Source organism: Protomyctophum bolini (assembly GCF_963924005.1).
Source record: "Protomyctophum bolini genome assembly, chromosome: 15".
In the NCBI taxonomy this organism is placed as follows: Eukaryota; Metazoa; Chordata; class Actinopteri; order Myctophiformes; family Myctophidae; genus Protomyctophum; species Protomyctophum bolini.
The window spans coordinates 35,235,458-35,259,513 of NC_137876.1; the positions used below are offsets into that span (position 1 = coordinate 35,235,458).

General features: G+C 42.5%; 1 protein-coding gene across 4 annotated transcripts in view; it reads left to right on the forward strand.

Moving 5' to 3' along the window:
* Window positions 1-24,056, forward strand: part of LOC308330087 (single-stranded DNA-binding protein 3) — a 57,815-nt gene that overhangs the window by 25,671 nt on the left and 8,088 nt on the right. For 2 of the 4 annotated variants that reach the window (XM_080784748.1, XM_080784745.1), the window contains exons 5-14: window positions 9,734-9,823; window positions 15,809-15,892; window positions 17,203-17,262; window positions 17,995-18,061; window positions 20,106-20,170; window positions 21,027-21,088; window positions 21,249-21,294; window positions 21,410-21,445; window positions 21,583-21,637; window positions 21,833-21,903. In XM_080784748.1, coding sequence (XP_080640874.1) covers window positions 9,734-9,823; window positions 15,809-15,892; window positions 17,203-17,262; window positions 17,995-18,061; window positions 20,106-20,170; window positions 21,027-21,088; window positions 21,249-21,294; window positions 21,410-21,445; window positions 21,583-21,637; window positions 21,833-21,903 — 636 coding nt within the window. The remainder of the gene's footprint in view (window positions 1-9,733; window positions 9,824-15,808; window positions 15,893-17,202; window positions 17,263-17,994; window positions 18,062-20,105; window positions 20,171-21,026; window positions 21,089-21,248; window positions 21,295-21,409; window positions 21,446-21,582; window positions 21,638-21,832; window positions 21,904-24,056) is intronic. The other 2 variants (XM_080784746.1, XM_080784747.1) reach the window with 2 other exon arrangements.

Here is a 24,056-nt window from a genome sequence, read left to right on the forward strand (position 1 = left end):
TTGTTTCTAAAAATGTCAATAATTAAATATATATTTTTTAGATTTGCCAATTTTGGCAGTGCCATTGATTGATAAGTTGCAGCATTTGCTGTGTGTAGTTCTTTATCCCTTTCTCAAAATTTATACAAGTGAAAACATGTGAGCAAAAAGATGTGATCACCTGTAAACTCACTCATTTACAAACAAGCTCACATCACAACAATAATCCATGTAATAATCACAATAACAATACTAATAATAAAAATCATAATAATAATGACAATAAGCTTCTTTGTAAACTCACTCATTTACAAACAAGCTCACATCAGAACAATAATGCATGTAATAATAATAACAATAATAATAATAATCATTATAAGAAAAACAACAATAACAACACTAACAACAGTACAGTACAGTACAGTAAAGACGTACAGTAAAGTACAGTACATAGGACAACATTACAGTACAGTGCAATACTAAGGACTGCAGTACAGTATTATAATAAATTATAACCCATCTGTTACTACATGTGCAGGGCACACTACTGAGTTTAAAAACACAGCTGAAACATGAAGTGGAGTCTGTCAACTCCCGCAATTTCCTTCTTCCCATATTGCGCTGCAACGACACTAGGATGAGCTCCCCGAAGGGCGGCGAAATTCTAGTGTGTATAATTATTCCTACTGGACAGTGGTGGATGTACAGTATACTTACCCCAGAGTGTAGAGTAGGAGAGTAGTTTTGATCTCGCCTCAAAGCGGGTGCCTAGTGGCTATAGTTCCAAACATTGCTCCTGTGGCTGGAACTATCCCATTGAGATAGAATGAGCACTTCCGCATTCCATTGTTACAATGGGAGTCAACGCTAGTGTCGCCACTCTCTTATTATATTACTCTGACTTACCCACACTTGGCTATACTGTTTTCCTTTAACTTTCTTTTTTTTAAAGATTTTTTTTGGCGTTTTGCCTTTATTGATGGGGTACAGTAATTAGACAGGAAAGGGGGAGATAGATGGGGAGTGACACACGGCAAAGGCCGTCAGGCTCTGGAGTCGAACCCGCGGCATGCCGTCCGGCTGCCTTGGCAGCCTATAGGTGCCCAGACGGTTGAGCTAACCGCCCAGGGCTTAACTTTTTGAACTATAAGAAAACAAAGACCGTTCAGGTTGAAACGCGTCGATTGCTTTCCTGGGTGTGGCAAATAAATGAAAGGGCATTAATTGATCTTTATTAATTTTTCAAGTCACATATGAGTAAAAAATAGCATGCAAATTCTTTTCAACTTTTTTACCCCTCCCTCCCCCCAGAGTACCCGCTCTGAAAGAGCCACAACCCCGGTATCTTGTACCATTAACACAATCTGTACATAGGACGCCTAGAAACGTCATAGGGATTCGAACCGAGAGGTGCCATCGACGTCTGTGGACGTCCTAGCGACGTCCTAACGACACGGGGCGAGATAAGAATATTCAGAATTTTTCTTATTTCTTTTTTTGGCATTTCGCTTTTCGCTTGCCGTATGCTAACGCTCTGTGCAACTATTAGCTTGTCATTGACTCCCATGTTAGCGCGGCGGAAAGAATGACTCGTATCTCCTCATCCAGGGCGCTCTCCGTGGTGATGAATGGATACTTCATTTCTGCTCCTCATCCGTCTCTCCCGCAAAATATGAACGCTTTTTGGAGCGTATATAAATATATTAAGATGATCGGGGATTGTGAGGTCACTTTGTCAAGTCAACTTTTTTAAGAAAGTGTTTCCGGTTCATGGCTTTCAGAGTAAAAGCGATCAGACAACTCTGGCACCCCGGAGCTTCTATTTTGATGAACTTCCGGCACCAATTGTGTTTTAACAATGAAATAAAAGACACATACAAATATACATATTCAAAAATAGAAGAAATTTATCAAATATTGGACACAATATGCAAACAAATAATAATAAAAAACTATTAAAAAATAAAAACAATTACAGTAGGGTCAATAACAATAACAAAAATAAAAAATAAAATAAATTACAGTAGGGTCAGTGCAATGAGTTATTAAGGATTGTTGATGACAGCCGGAAAGAGCATTAATAGAGTACTGGCTGTTTATTATTATTATTTTTTTTGAGGGGGGCTACCCCCTCCTATATTCAGCTATTATGTACACAATTGTGTAGTGTAGATTTTCGTCTTACAGAAACATTAAATTCGCATTGACAATGAATGGAGACTTTACGTCATATGTGGACGAGCAAATCTGCTATTTCCGTCCTCCTGTAGTGTAGATTTTCGTCTTACACAAACATTTAATTCCCATTATTGACAATGAATGGAGAATTTACGTCATGTGTCTGATGATGTACGATGATAAGAGCACCCCTCACTTCACGTGGGTGTGATTTTTATAGTTGCAAATGCAGTCCTTGTGGGTGAGTGATTAAACCATTAAAGAACCAAATATACTTAAATATACTCTATTAAAGGACAACTTTAGTTTTTTTTCAAACAAGGTTCATGTTTTAGGTTGTTATTAGAGAAAGTAAAAGATGAATGTTAAAAAAAAATATTTCGCTGCTTCCTTTCGTTTTAGGGATTTTAGCTGTTTTTGACAGGGGGGCGGGGCATTTGAGCATGGGGCTAACTATGTATTATTTTACACAATATTATGGCAATTTCTTTTTTTATTATTGACTATAGTCCTACTAGAACCCAGGAAATTACATCTGTCCACAGAAGATCACAGGATCTACTGAATGTGAAGGTAGCCTACTGGGGGGAAGCCACACTGTGTGTAATGGGCTCAATATGTCCGTTTGACATTCAGAACATTATCCCCCTACACCAAACCATGCATTTTGTGAAGAAATTTGTTTTACAACCAGGCTTGGCCAATCCGAATCGGGCAAGGGAACTTCTTTCTAAAATCACGGTATAGCACTCCCTCGTGTTGTATTTCTAAAATAGTGAATTATTCATTGTGGACAGTAGTGGACGTAACTTTGGTCTCAATGCGGCGGGTCAGATTTTTCTTTGATAGTTTTGAGTTGTCTTGCAGTTTAACAAAGCCTGTGCCTGCCTGGGTAATCAAGGGTTGTACTTGTATATTCCGAATATTGATTCTAGATTAGATTCTACGCCTGAGGCAAGTTAAGTGAGCAACAATGTCCTACTTTGTGCACATCCACTGTTTGACCTAGAGGAAATACTTTAAATCATACATACTTGTTATAAGAGACGCTGTAGATAATAAACTCTCAACTAAGAACTGTTTTATTTTGATCACTATGACTTGGAAATTAGTGCACATACTGTAGTAATATCTGTAGTGTTATTTAACTCTGACATTGAGGGTCAATTCTTACAGTCAGTTCCCACACTCACACTCTGTATTTTGTAGTGTTGTATTAGACAATCAAGTGATGGCTCACTCCATATTGTAACTGATCCCTATTGCTCAATATACAGTTGGGTTTTGGTAACACTGTTGACGTTTGTTCAACATTGACCGTACAAACTTCAGTGTTTCTTTAACTCTTGAGAGTGTACAAATGGAACCAAATCAAATTGTACACAATGGATTAAATTTCAAATGTAGCAAACATAGCAGATCGACGAGCTTAACCCATTCTGACCTGAGATCAGATTCATACGAGGTTTCCACTGGACACACACTGGTCTGATGAACCCATTCTGACCTGAGATCAGATTCTAAAAATGTCAGTCGTTCTTCGAATTTTTCAAAAATAGCAGACCTACAAGCTCGTATCGCGCCACTCGGTGGCGCGATATGAGCTTGTAGATCTGCTATTTTTCAATAGGTAAAGCATAACATGATGCTAACACCAAAATGGGTGCCCGGTCAGAATGGGTTAACGCGGCCAGCTTGCAGATTGCTTCTTTTTATGCTTTTGTGTGACAATGTAGTATGATCAAGTAGGGCGTTAATTTATGAAAACACATAACACTTCTAATGCACAGTCCACACACGTCTATCTTATCAAATAAAACGTCGTTGCTAGGCAGCGCTTTGCTTAGCCCCTACCGACCTGTTTGCGTGCGCACCCATTACTTCCTTGTTTATGGCCCGACAAAATAACCTATTTTCTCTCAATCGACGCTGCCTCTGCGCAGATTGATCATAACGCTGATGTTCTGGACTAATGTATGACTTCATCATGCATCTCGGTTACTTAAGAGATCAGACTTACTAGCGCCCAGTAATGGAAGATTTAGCTTACTGGTTTTTTGGGGAAAGGGTAAGTGGGTGTTTTCAGAATAAAATCTCCCTCATCTGCGTGGCACTCTAGCGCCTTTATTCTGAAATAATTGGTGGCACCAGAAGTTTTTCTCATTTGTGAGAAATGAGGTTAATGCCCATCAGCGACAATAATGCCATGCTGAATGTAAAAGTTGACTGAATATATTATGTTCAGTCAACATTATGAACAAACGCTATACTATATTTTCTCAAACTGAATGATGGGCGGCTGTCGCTAATCCACACATGCTTGCACGTTGCTACATTAAAATAAATCTTTTCAGAAAGGCAGCCTCTTCGCAGGATTTATTGGAAAGGGCAGTGGGCCATGCAAGCCCCTTCATATTGTTTTTACTCTTTTCACGAGACAGCCGCAATAACAGCTCAGAGTGAGACCATGGAGGTGAGACACAGGAGCCACTCTAGTGGGATTTCAATCCTAGGCCACAGCACAGGCAGGAATCTTAAAGCGGCATTGTGCACCATTTTTTGATAGTCACAAGGTCTGGTAATTGAGGGTATGCACATGCATAAAGTGAGTGGCAAATCGAGTGGCAAAGTGAGTTTAACATTGTGTTTAAAGGAGAATTCCATACTAAAAGGCTTTCTTACCTTTCTTTGTAGTTGTTACGTCCCCATCAAAGAGGTCCAGGTGATATTTTGTGCAAAAGCTCCTTATTGGCTATTTCCCCTACCATAAGCCCTAAATTAATTGCATTTAATTGAATGGGATGTATGGGGTGTTGTGCTAATTCGCTTATTTCCATCGAAATAAGTAGTAAAGTGTGCCGCTTGGGTTATTATTTACATTATGAAGAGCGGATATATACAAAAAATATATAATTTTGAGCGATGGAAATAAGCGAATTAGCACAACACCCCATACATCCCATTCAATGCAATTCATTGAGGGCTTATGGTAGGGGAAATAGCCAATAAGGAGCTTTTGCACAAAATAACACCTGGACATCTTTGATGGGGACGTAACAACTACAAAGAAAGGTAAGAAAGCCTTTTAGTATGGAATTCTCCTTTAACATTGTGTTAATGTCATGGCAAGAAAGTATTTTTTTGACACTCAGTAGGCGTTCCTGCATAAACTCTGAGCATGATGATGATGTCACGCGCATACCCTCTCTATAATGTACGCCGTATGAAGGTTTCATGGGCACACAACGCTACCGACCAATAGATGCACTTGCCCGCTGTCGTTGTTTCTAAGCCATGGTGTCCAATGGCGGCCGACTCAAGACTACGCAACTCTGTGATATGGAGCCTAGTTGACGCCCTCCTCCAAGCACCATGCTCACGTCCCTCAGACTGTAGGTTGGCGAAATGGTTTGGCAAATGTAGGAAATGTAGGGCACCTACAGCAGAGGTGGGCAACTTTGACAATGGTGAGGGCCACTATATTTCCACACTCACTTCAGAGGGCCACATTGTATATTGTGTTACTGTTGTAGCAAAAATAGCCCGATCTACAAGCTCAAAACGAGTCACAGTGCGGCACGTTTTGAGCTTGTATTGGAATGCTGAAACGTTAAATTTGCATTTAATTTCAAATGCCCTTAATTATAGTTGTGTTAACTTTATGAACTAAATACATTGGACATAAGAAAACTAAGCTACTAATTGTACTAATTTAGAAGTAAATAAAGCCGGTCATGTTTGCAAATCAATATATCAGTATTCTGATATTTACCTGAGGGCCACATTAAGTGAAGGTGGGGGTCACATGTGGCCCCTGGGTCCCCAGTTGCCCATGTATGACCTACTCCTACAGTATACTAAAATGAAAACCCCTAAACATTTCCCACAGGCCGGTTGATTCTAGAAAAGTGCAGGGGTGCACACAGAATCTGGTATTGTGGCTGATGCCAAGTGCACGCTCTGCATACTTTTCAATCTGCATACTTTCAATCAGTGAACTGGTGAATGTGCAACGAGATATTTGACCGTACATAGCCTGGAAACAATATTGTGACAGAGTGATTTATTGTGAACAGAGATCTCTGTCCCTGCCGTATCGTTTTCTCTTGACTATCCTTTGCTTCGGTTTTTTTCCTCCCTTTTCTCATAACCCCCCCCCCCCCACAGGTTGTGCTTTTTTCTTCTGCTCTGAGTCTCACTCTTATGTACGGTATCTTCTAACTCACTCTCTCTCCATCTTCCTCCCTTGCCTTCTCACTCCTGCCTGCCTCTATCTCCTCTCTCTCTTTTTCACTCTCCTGCTTTAGCACTCATTTTTGTGTCCTTGCTTTCTCTCTCTCTCTCTCTCTCTCTCTCTGCTCCTGGAGCGGGGGATGCCAGGGGGACAGAGTGCAGATAGGACCTGTCTCCATAGCAACAGCTTCTGCAAGCTGCTGACACCCTACTGGGGGGAGCGGGAGGGGGAGTGGAAGGAGGTGCATGGAGAAAAGAAGGAAACAGTGTGGTGGTGGTGCAAGGGGGGGGGGGTCACAAAGAGGAGAAAGAAGAAGGGATATTGTGGGAGAGAAAAGGAGAACTGAGTGAGAGAGAAAGGATAACGGGGGTTAAGGAGGGAGAGATGGTGGAGAGAGAGAGAGAGAGAGAGAGAGGCAGTCGACCCTGCTTCTTCCCCAGGGACTAGTGGTCTGCTCATGTTCACTAGCAAAATTAGCATAAAGATGGGGGGAGGTGTGTGTGTGTGTGTGGGGCACGCGCACAGACACGTACATGTGTGCATGTACAATCGTGAGTTTTGCTGTGTGTGTGTGACATGGTTTCTCAGAAGGGGGAGGGGTAGTGATCTTACGTCGGAAGGAGAGTTGTAAGTATTTGTGAAAAGGTATCATGTATTTCTTATGTATTTTTATATATATATGGTTGGCTTCAAGTGCATAGGTTGCATGTTCCTACTGGGGTGGCGCGTGTGTGTACAGTTTTGGGTCTTAAACCGCCTTCCTGTTTTCTAGTCCTATACCCTCTTGTCTCTCTCTCCCCCCCTCTCTCTCACTGTACTGTAGGGCTCCAGTTTATTAGCCGGTGATGCAACTCTTGTGTGTCTGCTTATATAAGCACTCTGAACATGTGCCTGTGTGTGTTTGTGTGTTGACAAGAATACAGTTATATCATTTCTAACTTCCGGGCTGAAGCCTTCACCCCACCTCCCGTAGGCCAGATTCCTGTTTTATACTCTCCTGAAACTTAGATGTTCAGTTAGTTAGTTGTATAGTATTATTTAGAAGTAATGTAAACATCAGACTTGGCTGTTGCATTATTGGCTATAAGGCATAGCAGTGGCAGCCATTTTGTGGTTCCACAGAGCGAAAGCCTATACATTTTATCCCATAGGGGTATCCGAAAATACCTTCAAATATTTATTCCGAAAAAAAATAAAATAAAAATGTTGCTGCTGTATACTGTACATAGCAACAACTACCCCAAAAGGTATAGTTACAAAAAAGGATTCCTGTCCTTAACTCTTTTATTGCCACGCTAGGTGGCAGAAAAGTGTAGCTAACCTTTGCCAGTGATCCAGTGATTTTCCATCATGTTCAGTCTGTTGAGCAGCCCCAGACCACCGCTGTAACCACCGGCTACCATTAGCATTAGCTCACACTGTTTGCCTTTTGCCAGAAACGTTTACATATCGGGAGTGATGCAAGACAAAATCACAAATGACATCGGAACTTTGGATGGATGGCGATTACCATGGACAGCACTTGTATTCCCCGTTTTATAAGTTGTTGGAAATCCTACTTTGAATAGAAGTATATGGGCTGTGTGGAAGATCCAATAGCTGGGGGTGACGGGGGAGTTGCTTAGCAACCGGACCAATGTTAAAAGCTGATTCTCTGCCTAGCCGCTTCCTATATGGTGATAAGGGGGCGGTACAAATATGTTTGTACCTAGCGCATAACGTCCCATAGCTTGGGTGTACGAACATGATCATACTTAGCAGAGAAATAATTAAGCTCGTGCAAAATAGCTATAATACTAGAGGGGGTCAATTAAATATCACAAGTAATTGGCTTTGATGCTATCTTATTTTGACAGTGCAATCTGATATTGCAGATTGCAGAAACATAATTGCTTTGATGCATGTAACAATAACGAGCGTCAACAGGTGTCCGCTGGAGACACACACCTCCCCTCTGTAGTGCTCTAAACTGAGTGACTGGTGGAGTCTGTTTCATTTCTCATCAAAAGCCCTTGAATATGATGGACCTCTCACAAATACCCAGCAGATAATCACAATGAGAGATATTCCCATTATTCATTTCATTATTCAGTTTGGTTTTTTTCCTTTTATTTTCACTGAGCCCGTTCTGATTCTATCACTCAAAATAATGAAATGATTTGTGACTGACTGGATTGAATAGCATTTGTATAAAGTCCAGAATATTGACAATCTAGATTGTTACCTGGAATTTGCCAGAACAAGTGTTTTATCATGATAAATTATATACATATAATATCGTATATCATCCCTTGTTGTTTCTTTCCAAATTGTTAATTAACAAAGATATTTGAAAATAGCCGATCTACAATCTACAACGCCTCACAAAGATTTGCATCTCCATTAGCCTTCAAGGCTCCCAGCCTTACCTTGCCAACTCGTACACTATTCTAACTCCACACTCAAGAAAACCCATGGGATATGATCCTGAATCTTGTCCCAGTCATCCTATCAATTATCTTGTCTGACATCACAGGATGTCCCAACTTTGGTACTTTAGTTTGGATTACTAGTACTGTTGGTTTTCTATCCTGTTTGGATCACTAGTACTGTTGGTTTTCTATCCTGCCAGGTTCCACCAGAGTGCCAGGATTGGTAGAGTTGTATCTGTTAATTCCATTTGTTCGCTCAAAATCTCCCAAAGATAAAACTGTACCATATCTTGGCACTCGCTGGGGATGCCAGCCTGTAACCAGAAATCCAGTATGTTGGAGGATGGGGACTTGAGCCCCCTCTGTTTCTAACTCTAGAAGAGAAAGGAATGAGAAATGTCCACGAATGAGAAATGTCCACCAACAGAAGAAACTGATAGTAAAGCTGATAGTAATTTTCTTTTTATCCCATTAAAACCGGAAAATCTGTGTCATTTATGATCCTGGCATTGACTATTCAAAAATAGCAGCGCTGCGAGCTTGTACATCTCCTATTTTTGAACATTGCAAAACACTTTGAATTACGAAAAAGTTTGAGGACCACTCAGGCATTTGTATAATCTGCCCCCAGTCTTAATGGGTTAACTAAAAGAGAAACTCTTGCCACTCCTCCTCCTCCTCCTTGTGATCTTCAAAGAAATACATGAGGTTGCATCACTGCAGTCTGAGACGTCTGTATGCATCTTGTCCCCGTCTCCTCTGTAGTAGTAGCAGCCCATTTAACAAACCAATTAACCACCACTTCTTCAACTTTTGATGTGTTTGGGAGGGGGTTTCTTCAGTGAATGCTGGTGCAGACACTGCCCCCTATAGTAACTTGACAGCCTGTGTGTGTGTGTGACTAATGCATTTCTGATTGTTGTTTTTGCAGAGTGCGGCAGCAGCACCCAGCCCGGTGATGGGAAACATGCCCCCCAATGACGGCATGCCAGGCGGTCCCATGCCTCCAGGTTTCTTCCAGGTAATAACCTGTTATCATCCCTCCACCCATCGTACATCTGAAACCAGTCTAATCCTTCTGAAAGATGCACTGGAAATTTGACTTGCAAATTGATATGGTCATGTTACGAAGGCTGGGGGGTACCTCTTCCATCCAACAAATCACTTGGTAAACAAAGTCAGCATTGGAGGAGCTGTGTTTCAACAAGGGATGTACTAGACTAGACAACAGTGGAGGCGACATGCAATGTACCAACCTGCTCAATGGGGGCAGTTACGGTTCAGTGTGTTGCTCAAGGACACTTGCACATGGAGTCAGGGATCCAACTGGGAACCTTCCAGTTCTAACATGGCCACTCTACATCCTGAGTCCCTCGTGTTTTCCCCTTGCCCAGGTATTTGGCTTCATCCATTAGAAATGGATTATAATTGCATCTTTGATGTATTTACAAACTGAAATACCTGGGCAACCAGTGTAGTTATTATTTCGAAAGGACTTGACAGGAGTTGTCGGTGAAGTTTCAGTGTTCCAATTTATATATGAAAAAAAAAGGTTACAAGAAAAAGGCACAGATATTGAATGAATCGTGAAAGAATGCTTAAGAGGTTTCTCTCTGCAGTTAGCTCGTATCTCAGACGTAAACAAACTCAAACTAGAAAGCGCGGCTCCTTGACCGGATATCCCCCCGCTAGCATCATGGGAAATGCAGTTCAAGCAAAACCCTGTTAAATTGTATATAGCCACAGAAACAGCTATTCTAAGTTAAATCAAATTATTTTTAACTGTCTTTTAAATCTTTGTAAACTGTAAATAACAACACTATCAAATAAACATATTTATAAACATTATGAAAATGAAATAAGAATAACTATACCAAAATAGTTATAACAACCAGTGACTTCCAGGAAAGTTTTGATGAAAACCGAGGAAGGTCGGTGATGCTGGAGAGACAGCTGACCTCCAGAAAAGACTGGCGGGGTAACGGGGGGGGGGGGGGGGGGGGGGCAGCAACCCCTGTTGCAGCACTCGCAAGAGGGCATCAAGCAAGCTACAGAACCTACAAATGAGCAATAACCCCAGAGTCTGCAGAGAGGAGGGGAGGAAGAGAAACTCGATAGAACAGATTCACCGACAACAACGACAGTGACACAGACGCAGAGATGGCTCCCTTGACTCAAATACACCAGAGTAAGGCCAAGTGTGGCCAAGGACGGACGCATGCACACCGTACAGATTAACAGTCTGGTGAGACATACCGTAGGAGGACCCTAGGCAGGAAGCAAACCATAGTCCTAGAGACCTCAGTGCCTGCAATCCCTCTAATATTACACAAGGCAGAGAGAGCCCCTAGCTCTATGGCTCTAGCATGAGAGAAAGGACAATTGGCACGTCCACGGGGGGGCCCTGGGTGCGGCGATTGCGGGGGTGTGGTCAGCACTGGTTGGCTGCACCCGGCCAGCAAGGCACTGCTCCATGTCTGCGGTACCCTGTTGGCCGGGTGTGGCTGATGCAATAGCTGGTGCTGGTTGCACCTCAGTGATGGCTGTGCCCGGGGCGCCCCTCAAATACTCATAGACTCTAATGCATTTCGTAAACTTCCGGTTCAGGGCCAATAGAAGTCTATGTCAAAGGGCCGCCATTGGATTGGCCCCGATGAAGTTAACGGAGGTGATGCAACTCTAATAGAAGGCTCTGCCTAAACCTAACCTCCAAACCACACCCATGTCGGGGCAAAAGAGTATCCTCAACCAATCAGGGTAACTCTATGTGAGGGAGAGTAGACTAGTGCCTACAGCCTGTCATTCTTGCAAGCACGCACAATTGACATGATTGACATTGTTGTCACTGCAGTGTAATTGTGTTATATGTAACCGTGTTACTGTTGTTTTCCCACACACTGCAAAAGGGCTTCCAATGTTTGTCACTCAAACGGCTCTAATTCAGGTTTGTTGATGACAGAAATCTATTCAGAATTACCTGCGGGATCTTACTGAAGATGAGCCCAACTCTCTCTCTGTGGATGCATAGATGACAGTGATTGATACATTAGGTTTACGGTTACAATGCTATTATAATACTATATATTTATATTTGGGTACATATACTGTCTAGGACTGCAACTATATAGATAGAGTGATCATTCTCTTTCAATTAATTAAATAATAGAGAAGCTTTTTATTTATTTTACTATTTATTTTTATACCGGTATGTCAAAAAATGGATTAACCACTTTTATCACGCAACGGTGTAGTGCAAAAATGTTTAAATCGGCAATCTACAAGCTCAAGTGGCATGGTGTGAGCTTGGATTGGCTATATTAACTATATATTTTTGAAAATTTACTTTTTTACTAGGTTTTTGCTTTTCTAAAATACGTTGATTATCAATCAGTTCATTAACACATTTAGTACCGGAACTGCATCAAAATAAAGGCGCTGCTTGCGCCGGAGTAATCGCCAGAGTAGTGATCGCTTCCATTTTGAAAGCCATGAACCGGAAATACTTTCTTAAAAAAGTTGACTGACAAAGTGCCATCACAATCTCCGATCATCTTAATATATTTATATACGCTACAAAAAGAGTTCATATTTTGCGGGAGAGACGGATGAGGAGCAGAAACGCAGCGCCAGCATATCGATCCATTCATCACCACGGAGAGCGCCCTGGATGAGGAGATACGAGTCATTCTTTCCGCCGCGCTAACATGGGAGTCAATGACAAGCTAATAGTTTCACAGAGCGTTAGCATACGGCAAGCGAAAAGCGAAATGCCAAAAAAAAAAGAAGTAATTATTCTGAATATTATTATCTCGCCCCGCGTCGTTTGGACGTCGCTAGGACGTCCACAGACGTCTAAGGCACCTCTCGGTTCCAATCCTTATGACGTTTCAGGACGTGTTATGTACAAAATGTGTTAATGCATTATTGATTTTTTAAAATATAATCGATTACATTGATTAGTTTGATTGGCTGCTGCAGTTGCATCCCTAATTATCTTACCACAAGGCCGGCTCAACACACAGGAACAGGAGGGAAATTGTTGCCCGACCCAATTGCCAGGACGAGACAGTCAGAGAAGAACAGAGTTGTACAGACGGAGTATGATCAATCAAGAAATAAAAGAGAGTGGACACTGGTGTCTTCCTAGAGAGCTGAGACATTGTAAACACTGGCACCCAGCTTGCTCTAAATCTTCTGAGCAGGCAACAAGCTGTGTTTTTTTTTATAGTTATAGTATCAATTAATAATCAATGCCTATTTTGGGCATGTCATAGGAGAAAAGCTTCAAAATAATTCAAAAACTTCCAAAATTGTTCACAGTAGCTTACAGTCGAATCCTGATGCATTGTGAGCTTGTAGACCTTTAGAGATTTTAGATTTGAACTATTTTACACCGCTGTTGCTGTGCGACAATTTCAACAAAGTATACAAAATGCAAGTATACAAAGGTTGTTAGGCAATTTGTTGATCTACAAAATAAATACAAAAAATGTGCATCTACATTTTTTTCATTAATCAAAAACGAATCAATAAAATAATTGCTAAGAGAATAATTTATAGTTTCAGCCTTGATCTAGTTTGATAGTAATACTGGTCCCTGCAAAATAAATAGCTAGAAACCTCCTTTTTAATCTCACCTGTTTAATAGTCATTAATAATATACAATACACTCGTCGTCTTTATATAATTTTTATTACAACTTTCTCCATGGACTTCTTATTTACCTCTGCCACCCCTCTGGCTCTCAACATTCATTCATTCATTCATTCATTCATTCATTCATTCATTCATTCATTCATTCATTCATTCATTCATTCATTCATTCATCCATCCATCCATCCATCCATCCAACACTCACTCTTGATCCACTGCTCCATTGATTGCATGATTCATCCATCCCACATTAAAACCTCTTCACTCCTCCTCGTCTCTCTCTCCCTCTCTGCGTATATCTCTGTCTCTCTGGCCCGTCCCAGCTCTGTGACGGGAAAAGCTTTTTTTAGTGTGGGAGATGACTGTCTGAAGGGCCAGCGAATGACAGACACACAAACACTTCTTGTCGGTGTATGCGCAGATTGCGTGCGCGCACACACACACACACACACACACACGCGCACACACACGCATGTGCAGGGTGCATGCAGTTTTACCCACACGTACAAGCACATTCATGCAGTCACACAAACGCAGGCATACACATACACAGTACACACACTCTCTGAGCCAGGCAGTGGTGTGATGGACAGCGCTGGCATTTGGCAGGAGGCACGATAAGGTGGTGGAGAGGAGCAGGAGAGAACCCGCAAGTGACACGAAGGAAAGAGGGAGAGATTGAGAGTGGGTGAGGAGCAAGAGGACAGAGAGAGAGAGAGAGAGTGTGTGAGAGATCTGTGTCTCCAGCGTTTGTTTTCTGTGGCTACCACCACCCGTCGTCTTCTCCGTTTGCTTGCTAAGAAGCAGAAGAGAGAGCGATGTGGGGGGGGGGGGGGTGAAGGTGGAGAGAGAAAGAGAAATGAGATGGAGAGAGAGCAGGCGGAGGACGGGGGGGATCTAGTGAGAGTGTGACTGCAAATAAGCGAGGGAGTGAGCAGAAAGAGAGAGAGAGAGAGAGAGGGCGAGGGGAGACACACGGAAGTGCTATTTATAACATTGGTGGAGGAGTGAGATTGGGTGGAGTGTGCGTGCGCTTGCACGCTCATGTGTACGTGCTTGTGTGTCTGTTTGTGTACACTTTGTTTTCAAGAGGCCATATCATTATAGAACGCTTGGCTGCTTGCTGCAAATATGCTTAGTGCTTCTATTGTACACTTAAGGGGTGTAACTGTCACTGTCTCCCTATGAATAGTTCCATTTATGGATATTGTCTTACCAAGATGTGGCTGATGACTGGCTTCTGTTCTGTTTTGCTGTGGGGCATGCTGTAACTCTAAAGGCTTCACATACAGGTGTGGTTTACTAAGACCATACAAGATTACCACGCTAGGCTAAATCTCTACTAAAACTCCAGAGGTTTGATGTGAGCTTACAAAAGGTTATGGAACACTGAACATACTGTATAAAGAGGGAAAGGTTGTTTGTGATTCAGACTTACATTGGTCTTATCCTAGCAAATAGTTGAAGGTGTCTGACATTTGCTTGCATTTTGAAAAACCTCCACATCTTTTTTTTTTTTTTTGGTCTAAATAGGTTGGTGGAAGATTCCAGTTACCACCTATAAATTGTCTTGGTAGAAGCTGGTCTTCTCTGGACTAAATAAAACGGAAACGTATTGACAAGGGACTGACTGAGACAGATGGGGAATAGACTTGAGGTCATAGAATGACGCAGATGTATTAACTTGGGTCCGTGACCTCTTTAAGGGTGAAATGTCAGCAATAACACGTCGCACACATTTGTAGACAAGGAGAGCTGCTCAATAACTATACACACTTATAAAACCACATTAAACCTTAATGCCCTTGACTTATAATGAGCAAATGTGAGCTAAAAAACATGGCAAACTATTATTATTATGATTATTATTATTTATGTATTTATTTTTCAATGATTGTTAATTTAGGATTCCTGCTTGTGTGGGAAAGTTAAGTTAACATGACTGTTCTGTTCAACATGTAAAGTTTGAGCCTTTGGTAACACTGCCCCCATGTGGTTAAGAGTGAAACTACACCCGATGGGCACTACCTCCTGGTTTTCAATGTCCATTCTAGAGCCATAGCTTTAAACTGGCACTTACTAGAGTAATCAGTCACTAGACTACTGTATGAAGATTTTATACACAAAACGTACTACACACATTATAATACGTGCTTGACTATCTTCCGTCATCATGTTGAATATCGGGGAAGGTCCAGCTTTTATTTCCATCTTCCCTCTATTTTCCTCTACCTTGACGCTTCCTACTGGCTCCTCCCCTCTTGTCCTTCTATGTTTCTGATGGGCTGGTTCCCCCAGGTGTAACCCCACCCCTGGCCCCTCCCCTCTCTGATATCGCTCTTCTTTCTTAAAGGGACCACCCGGCTCTCAGCAGTCCCCCCATGCACAGCCCCCCCCTCACAACCCAAGCAACCCCATGATGGGACCCCACGGCCAGGTAAGCTGCTGACACTCTCTGACATCCCTCCTTCTGTCTCTCACTTTAACAACCCCCCCCCCAATCCACAACCACGCCCCCCAAGTTCTTTCTCTCTGATCTCTCTTTCCCTCCACGCTTCTATTCACCAGTGGCACACTTTTATCCATGGGTCTCCTTTGCTGTACTTTAGTCCTGTCTAACTACCCCTCCCATAGATATTGATCCCTCCAACATCCAGCTCCGTCATAACAGCCATGCAGCCGGAGGCTGCAGGACTTGCTCGTCCTCGAAGCCCAGACACGGCTGTCCCTTTGTGGGATGAATAATTCACTGCCTCCCCTCTTCCCCGATGCAGCCTGTGGGGGGTTGCGCGCTTATCTGCTACACACACACACACACACACACACACACACACACACACACACACAAACAGTTCTTCTTCACCTCCTCTCCCTTACCTTCTGCTTACTGTTCTTGCACCTTATAAATAAAACAGCGGACAGGGACTACGGAGTACGGACACTCATGTAACGCATACACAACACACGCACTGGCTCCTACACATTGCGTATATACGTGCACAGTACGCATTCATACTGAACTAAAGGCACAGTGTTCTTTAAGGATATTTACGCTACCCAAGAGTGAGGGCCCTAATCGGTGTGTTCTGCCTGGTGGGAAAAGGGGGGCACTTTCTCAGTGGCTGGGCGCTCTCCCACACTTCCAGCCAGCACGGTGGCTGCAGATCTTCCACTGTGGAGGTGAAGCTAGTTCTCGGCCCATTAGCTGCGGCAGGCCGGCTCTTCATTCTTGTGGTTTCTGGTTTCCTCCGTGTGTGAGAGCGTGCGGACACGCTTCCTCTGAAGGTTTTTTGTTGAACGGTGTTGTTGGCCCGAGGTGTTTCTAAATACGCTGGGCAGACCACAGGCCGAGTCGGCTTACACCGCAGTGTGAACAGCATGTGCGAGCATCTGCGAGTGCTCCCACACACACACACACACACACACACACGCACAATATCAAGTTCATGTTGTGTACCGAAGCAGGTATAAACACACACGGGCACGCACACAAACACTTGAGTGTGTCAGTGGTGTTGTGTACAGCAGCTGGTCCTGTCTGTGGCTTTTAAATGAGGCCGGGGTTAACAAAGTTTCACCCACTTCACTGTCATCCTCCATTCCCCATCAACACCATCCATCTGTATGTCCTTAGTGATACCCCTCTTTGAGTGTGCTTAGATTTATCAATAATGGAAACATCCTTCTCTTTGTGTCCCTCTTTTTCCTTACAACCCCCCCCCCCCTTCTCTCCATTCCTCTACTCAGCCTTTCATGTCACCCCGGTATCCAGGTGGACCGCGCCCATCACTCCGAATGCCAAATCAGGTATCCGACACGGCTCTCCTGTCAGCTCTTGTCTTTAACTAAGTGTACAAACAGGGTCAATTTGGTTACATCGTACACACTCTGAGTTACACACATGGATAAATTAAGACATTGGATTGTTATTCAGACCTCTATCTACATACATCGGTCCTGGCTAGGCATAACAGGTTTATTTCATTGGCATGTTATTTTTGTGTAAGGCATTTAGAAAGAGAGAAAGAATAAGATCGGAAAATACACAATACACCATTCACTGTGCTACATGTAATGCAGAACAACTTGTGATTCATAAATATAAAAAGAAAATAATTGAGTTAAGAAACTATTCACAAATTAAAATTCACCATTATGCATCAGTCAAATCATCAAGCAAATGCTGAATAGTAGTCACTAGTCAGAGTTGCCACAAGCCTCTTTGTTCCAACTTGTGGAATAGTGTGTATAGTAACACAGACATTTTCAAGCTGCTCACAGCCTGCCTCTGAATATTTTAGTGAGGACCAATTTATGGAGATTGATTATTGTTGATCTTTTAAGCTGTTTCTATTTTTTCTTTATTTTTACACATGTTCTTTCCTGTATCTGTTCAATACCCTTTTTGTTCTACATTAAGTGTTTTTCGCCTCTTCTTTAGTCTTCCTTTTCCAGTGGAGCATGACAGCTGATGTCTTTTTTATTTTATGAATATTGGCACACACTTTAATCCGTTCCTTGTCTTCCCGTTTGCGTTAGCCTCCTGGGGGCATCCCTGGATCCCAGCCTCTCCTGCCAAACAGTCTGGACCCGACCAGACCGCAAGGTAAGACCCAATGCATTGTCATATTTACATGCAGAGGGCGTTTCATTAACCACTTAAAGCCCATATGGTTTAGCGGAGTCCTTCAGGGCTCCATACTAGTTATTTTCTGTTATTGTGGTGAAAGCTTTCACTGAAAATTGCTTGATTGACGAACTGTGAACGCTTTCCCCATAATACGGATGCTGGGGTTTAAGTGGTTAACGCAACTGTAATGTACGGTAAACACAATTTTGCAACGTGCTCTACAAAATAAATTTAATTAATGGGATAAATATACAAAAGTTAAAACGAACAATATAAAATTTAACAATTCACCCTTTGTCAAGTGGTTGTGTCCCTCTTCGCACCCATTGGTTGTCGTTTCATAGTTGGACAAAAATCCTTTCTCTCCATCCAGTACCATTGAAATAACATGTTTTTCAGTTGCAGTATTGATATTCTGTGCATTCAATTCTTATTTTAAACTTGGTGTCGGTAAAAAGGAACATCACAGATGCAACAACATGGTGACTGGGCATATCGTGTTTGTTTTTAGTTTTTTCCAAAAATGATGTTTTAACAAATTCAACATAAACAAGGCGGAACAAGGCAGAAAGAGCCTGCTGGTTAGTCAGCCAGGGACCAATCAGAAGGCTGACAAATGGTGAATTATACAAGACGGAACAATGAAGAAATGCTTATTGTTGCAATTTTCCTTGTCTCCTGTTTTTGGCTGTGAAACACCTTGTGCTGTTGGCTGGAAAGAGGCTATATAAATAAAATAAAACCTTATCCATCTCATTAGGTCTTTTCTCTTACTCAATATTTCTGGGGGTTTTGCAGTGTCTATGAAGGCAGGAAGGCCATGTGGTTATGAAAGTCTCACTTTAGTCCCACTCATTTAAATGGATATTCAATTACACCCACCTTATGTACCTTTTGGTCTTTTTCCCTTAGCATATCCCTATCACCCTCCCCTATAGAGCGGCGCAGTCCCTCCCCCTTTCAGAACAACGAACGGCCCAGGAAATGAAAACGCAATGCATTTCCCCATAGGCAGTTTTTATTTAATTTATTTAAAGACCTTTTAAGCGTCGTACGAAGCCAACTCTTGTCGTGACAAATCATGACAACACACACAATATTTCGGGCCAAACAAAGAATTAGAAAGTAGAAAAAACGGCAGGTTACAACACTTTCTTTGTTGTTTTTCTTCTTAGTAATTATTTGTTTGGTCCAAAATATTGTGTGTGTTGTCATGATTTGTCACGACAAGAGTTGGCTTCGTACGACGCTTAAAAGGTCTTTAAATAAATTAAATAAAAACTGCCTATGGGGAAATGCATTGCGTTTTCATTTCCTGGGCCGTTCGTTGTTCTGAAAGGGGGAGGGACTGCGCCGCTCTATAGGGGAGGGTGATAGGGATATGCTAAGGGAAAAAGACCAAAAGGTACATAAGGTGGGTGTAATTGAACTGAAAGGGGGAGGGACTGCGCCGCTCTATTACATATCCCTCAAAATGCATACTGTATTAAGCCTAAACATGCTTAGTTGTGTGCATGTGTCGGGTCACACATCGAAAATAGCAGGAAAAAAAGACTCAATACTGTGTGTGTGTGTGTCTCTCGCTCTCTCTCTCTCTCTCTCTCTCTCTCGCTCGCTCGCTCGCTCTCTGTCTCTCTCTCTCTCTCTGTCTCTTTCTGTCTGTGTGTGTGTGTTCCATGGTGGTTTGACTGGGGATTACAGCTCCAAGTTTACAACTAAATGGGATTAGATTAGAGCAATTGTCTTGAGTTTATTAACCATATACTTCGTTGACCTGAGCCCCTCAGATTACTTTCTTCCCGCTACACAAATTAAATCTCTTTTCCGAAAATAGCTGATATACAAGCTCACAACGTGTCACATCGCGACGCATTGTGAGATTCTGATCTGCTATTTCTGCAGAATGTTCCCACCAGAATAGGGACACTGGTGTTGGTAATGTGGTTAAGAGATGAGCCATAAAGTGGATTTGTATGCGTTTGGTTCTGGTCAGTGTGTGACAGCTTGTCTTTTCTTTCAGGACATCCTAACATGGGTGGACCAATGAGAATGAACCCTCCACGAGGAATGGCCATGGGACCACAGGTGAGACATTGGATAGTCTGACGTGCACACATGTATGTTGGATAGTCTGACGTGCACACATAGATGCTGGATAGTCTGACGTGCACACATAGATGCTGGATAGTCTGACGTGCACACATAGATGCTGGATAGTCTGACGTGCACACATAGATGCTGGATACTGGATAGTCTGACGTGCACACATAGATGCTGGATAGTCTGACGTGCACACATGTATGTTGGATAGTCTGATGTGCACACATAGATGCTGCTACTGTCTTCTAACAGTCACCTCCAGTCTTGCCACTATTCTGTGTTGCTACTATTACCTACCTGTGTTGCTACTATTACTATTACCTTATTAATATTAGAAAACTGTCATTTTCTCATCAATCAGCTATGTATCAAGAAATCTGTAAATGCTTTTTCTGTCAAAAATCAAATGTCCAGCATTGTTTTTCTTTTCACTCTATTTTGTGCTTTGTTTTTGTATGAAGTGCAACAACCTTGCATCTCGTAAATCGTCAATAAGGTGGGCATAGTAAGCTTCGGCTTCAGCCCTTTCCTTTTCGGTCAATTTTAAAACGCAAACCTTTGTATATTGTATGTACAACAGATGTGATAAATGACAGAAACAAATAAACTAACTACCGGTAACTAATGATAACAAATGCAAAAATCCATATTTCTTCAGCTGTGTAACTATTTGTCGATATTGTCACTAATTCACCAAACCCACCAAGACAAATTCCTTGTATGTGCAAACATGCCTTGCGATATATGACGAGCATTTATGTCCTGCTATAATACTTTGTATAGAAGAGGGCTGGTTGTTTCTGTTTGGGGGTTTACGTTGTTTTAATCTCTGTTTGTACAGAACTATGGGGGCATGAGGCCTCCTCCCAATTCTATGGGCGGTCCCATGCCGGGAATGAACATGTAAGTTAAAACACAAAGGACTCTTATCCATATCACTGTACCCTTTAAGCCTCATCTTCTAACATCTTATGTCTCTGCTGCCATCCATCCCCTTTCCTCTTCCCCTCTCCCTCTCCTTTCATTCTCTGCCACTCTCCATCTTTCCCGTCTCCCCTCCCAGGGGTCCTGGAGGAAGAGGGCCATGGCCGGGACCTAATGCTAACTCTGTGAGTCACAATCCCTGGAGGCTCAGACACAACTACATAGATTCAGTCTTGTTATCCTCGGGCCCAGTGATCCGCTAACTTGTCATGTCCTCTCTCTGTTCTTCTCCCCCTGCAGATAGCTTACTCTTCCTCATCTCCAGGCAACTATGTGGTGAGTAACTATCTGACCACTGGGAGCGATCACTGTGGCAGCTTGCCACAATGTACTTGGTTATACAGGATGGGAATTTTAAGCTTTCTTTTCTGATGATGTATTTAACCTTTGACCTCTCTCATGGTTTTCCATAGGGTCCCCCAGGAGGAGGAGGCCCACCTGGTACTCCCATCATGCCCAGCCCAGGTGGTGCGTCACCAAACTATGACCCCCAGCACTAACAAATAGCCTTGTTCCTCTTCCTCCTTCATTGACAAAGCATGAACTGTGTCCCCATTCCTACTCAGCATGTGTCCCGTATTATATTTTATTTATATTTACTGACTTTTTTTTCTTTTCTTTTTCATTTTTTACTAATTTGCTGTGTCTTGCCTCTTTTCTCAGACTCGACTAACTCCAGTGAAAACATCTATACAATGATGAACCCCATTGGTCCGGGAGGCAACAGACCCAACGTGAGTTAATCTCCAGCATTACAATTCTATAGGTGACTCCAGGCCAAGGCAACTTGTCCAGACCAGCCAAAGACAGATATTGCTACAGACTATCATTATTTATCTGCACGACAAAAGATTATTTTCCATCATGCAAATTGCAGAAAGCGCTGGTTTAGGGCTCAAGTAGTGGGGCTCAAGTAGTGAAACTGGTTGCTTCTTTTGGATTTGTTTTCAAAGACCTGGTCGCTTGTTTCACTCGCAGAATCTGGCATCACAGCAACACACCACAACAAACTGATAGCATTATTTTTGCTAGTCTTGCTTTGGAGTTGATTTGGAGACTGGAGTTGATTGATTGGTAATATATTAATTGAGAGTTGATATTGAGAACATGGTATTTATTTCACACACTACACCTGTATAGTCAGCCCTGAAACATGACGAGCCGGTTACAGAAGTCCACTCTACAGTGGAATCATTTACCCCCCTCATCACTACAACATGGATAGCGTCGCTCCCAACATCGGCAACCGACCGGACATGTTCGGTTTTTCATCAACGGGTTCCGACGCGTCGATAAGGCGCTAGGGACGGCAAGCGACGGGAGCGTCTCGTTGGGGAGTCTCCTGCGGACAGTCTCGCGACTGGAGACTGCCGATCGTCGGTCCAGTGTGGAACTGCCTTATCAAGCTAGTTGTTAAAAAGAAAAAACAACATTGAAACCCATAAAATAAAGAAAGGTTGGGCTATTGCAATCAAGGCTTGTGAATAATTTGATGGTGCTCTTTGGCTCAAAAAAGAAAACCGAAAACAAAAATATCACTCTTGTTGTGTTGCCTTTTCTTTTCTTTTTGTTCCAATATGAGCTAGCTTGACATGAAAGCTTCTTAAACCATTCCGTGCTATCCTCGAGATATCTCGTGGAAAGTTACTAATTCCATCTGAGCCATCCACGAGATACACAAGATTTCATTAAAAACTCACTAACTACTTTATTTTTTTTTTTTTTTTTTTAAGCCTCTGTTATCTTCCGCCACTAGCATCCATAGGCCTCTCATTGTAGAACAGCCTACATGATTACATGTAGGCTGGGGGGAGGGGGCTCGCGAGACATGACCAAAGCATTTCCGGGGGTCCCCAGCCAAAAACTGTGAGAACCCCTGGCCTAGACTACAGATCTCTTCTCTGCTTATTTTGTAGATTTCTCTGGCACTAGTGCCACAATCTTGCCTAGAGGGCTGGGCAGTAATGTGTTGATTTTATGAAGAGTGTCTTTTTGTTTACTGTCTGGTCATTTTAAACCCATTTGGTTTTGTGTACTGTTATGTTCCCGCCCATTGCTTGGTCCCTTTCATTCGTACTTTATTATGTCACTTAGGCCTTTAATTTATAATCTCACCTGCCATGTATAAAATTGATTGATTGATGTGTGGAATGTTTGCATTATAAAGAAGTTCATCAAATAGAGTTCAAATGTATTTACAAAGTTAAATTAACATGGATTTAATTAACTAGAAAAAAGTGCCCTGGCATTTGGCGTTTCGCCCCATCCTATGTGAAGCACCCCCTTACTGGGCCAGTAAGCCCTACCTGCATCCCTCTTACCGCCCTGCCTCCATAACCCCCATGCCCATTACCCTCAACTGCCACCACACACCCCAGATCTTACAGAGCAAGCAGTTAGGCAGGGCTTAAAGTTCTCAGTCCTGGGGACTGATTTCAGTCCTGAGGATTTCATAGGGGTCATTTAATGAGATCAGTGCAGATTTGTAGAAAATCTTTTTCAGTCTTGGGATTATTTTTGGCTTTAAGCCCTGAGTTAGGGTCCCACCCCCTAACTGCTTGATGTGGACTTTGAAGCTGCTCAGTTTCCAGTGCAGATCTGTTGATATAAATGGGGGCATGTGCTCCCTGCAGATGCATGTACACAGTAGAGCCAGCCGCCTACTGGCCAAAAGTGGGGGAACGATCTTGTCTGACTATATCAAAGTAAAAAAAACTAAACGTTATGATGGTTGAAAGCAAGAAAGGTAGCCTGTTGAATGTCCCAACCCTTGACTTACATTTGTGCAAAGTTTGGAGATAATTTCTACTACTGGTGTGCCATAAGTAGGCGAACGGAGAAACACCAAACAAGACACCTAATAGTAAGCTAAGATGTGTGGGATTTT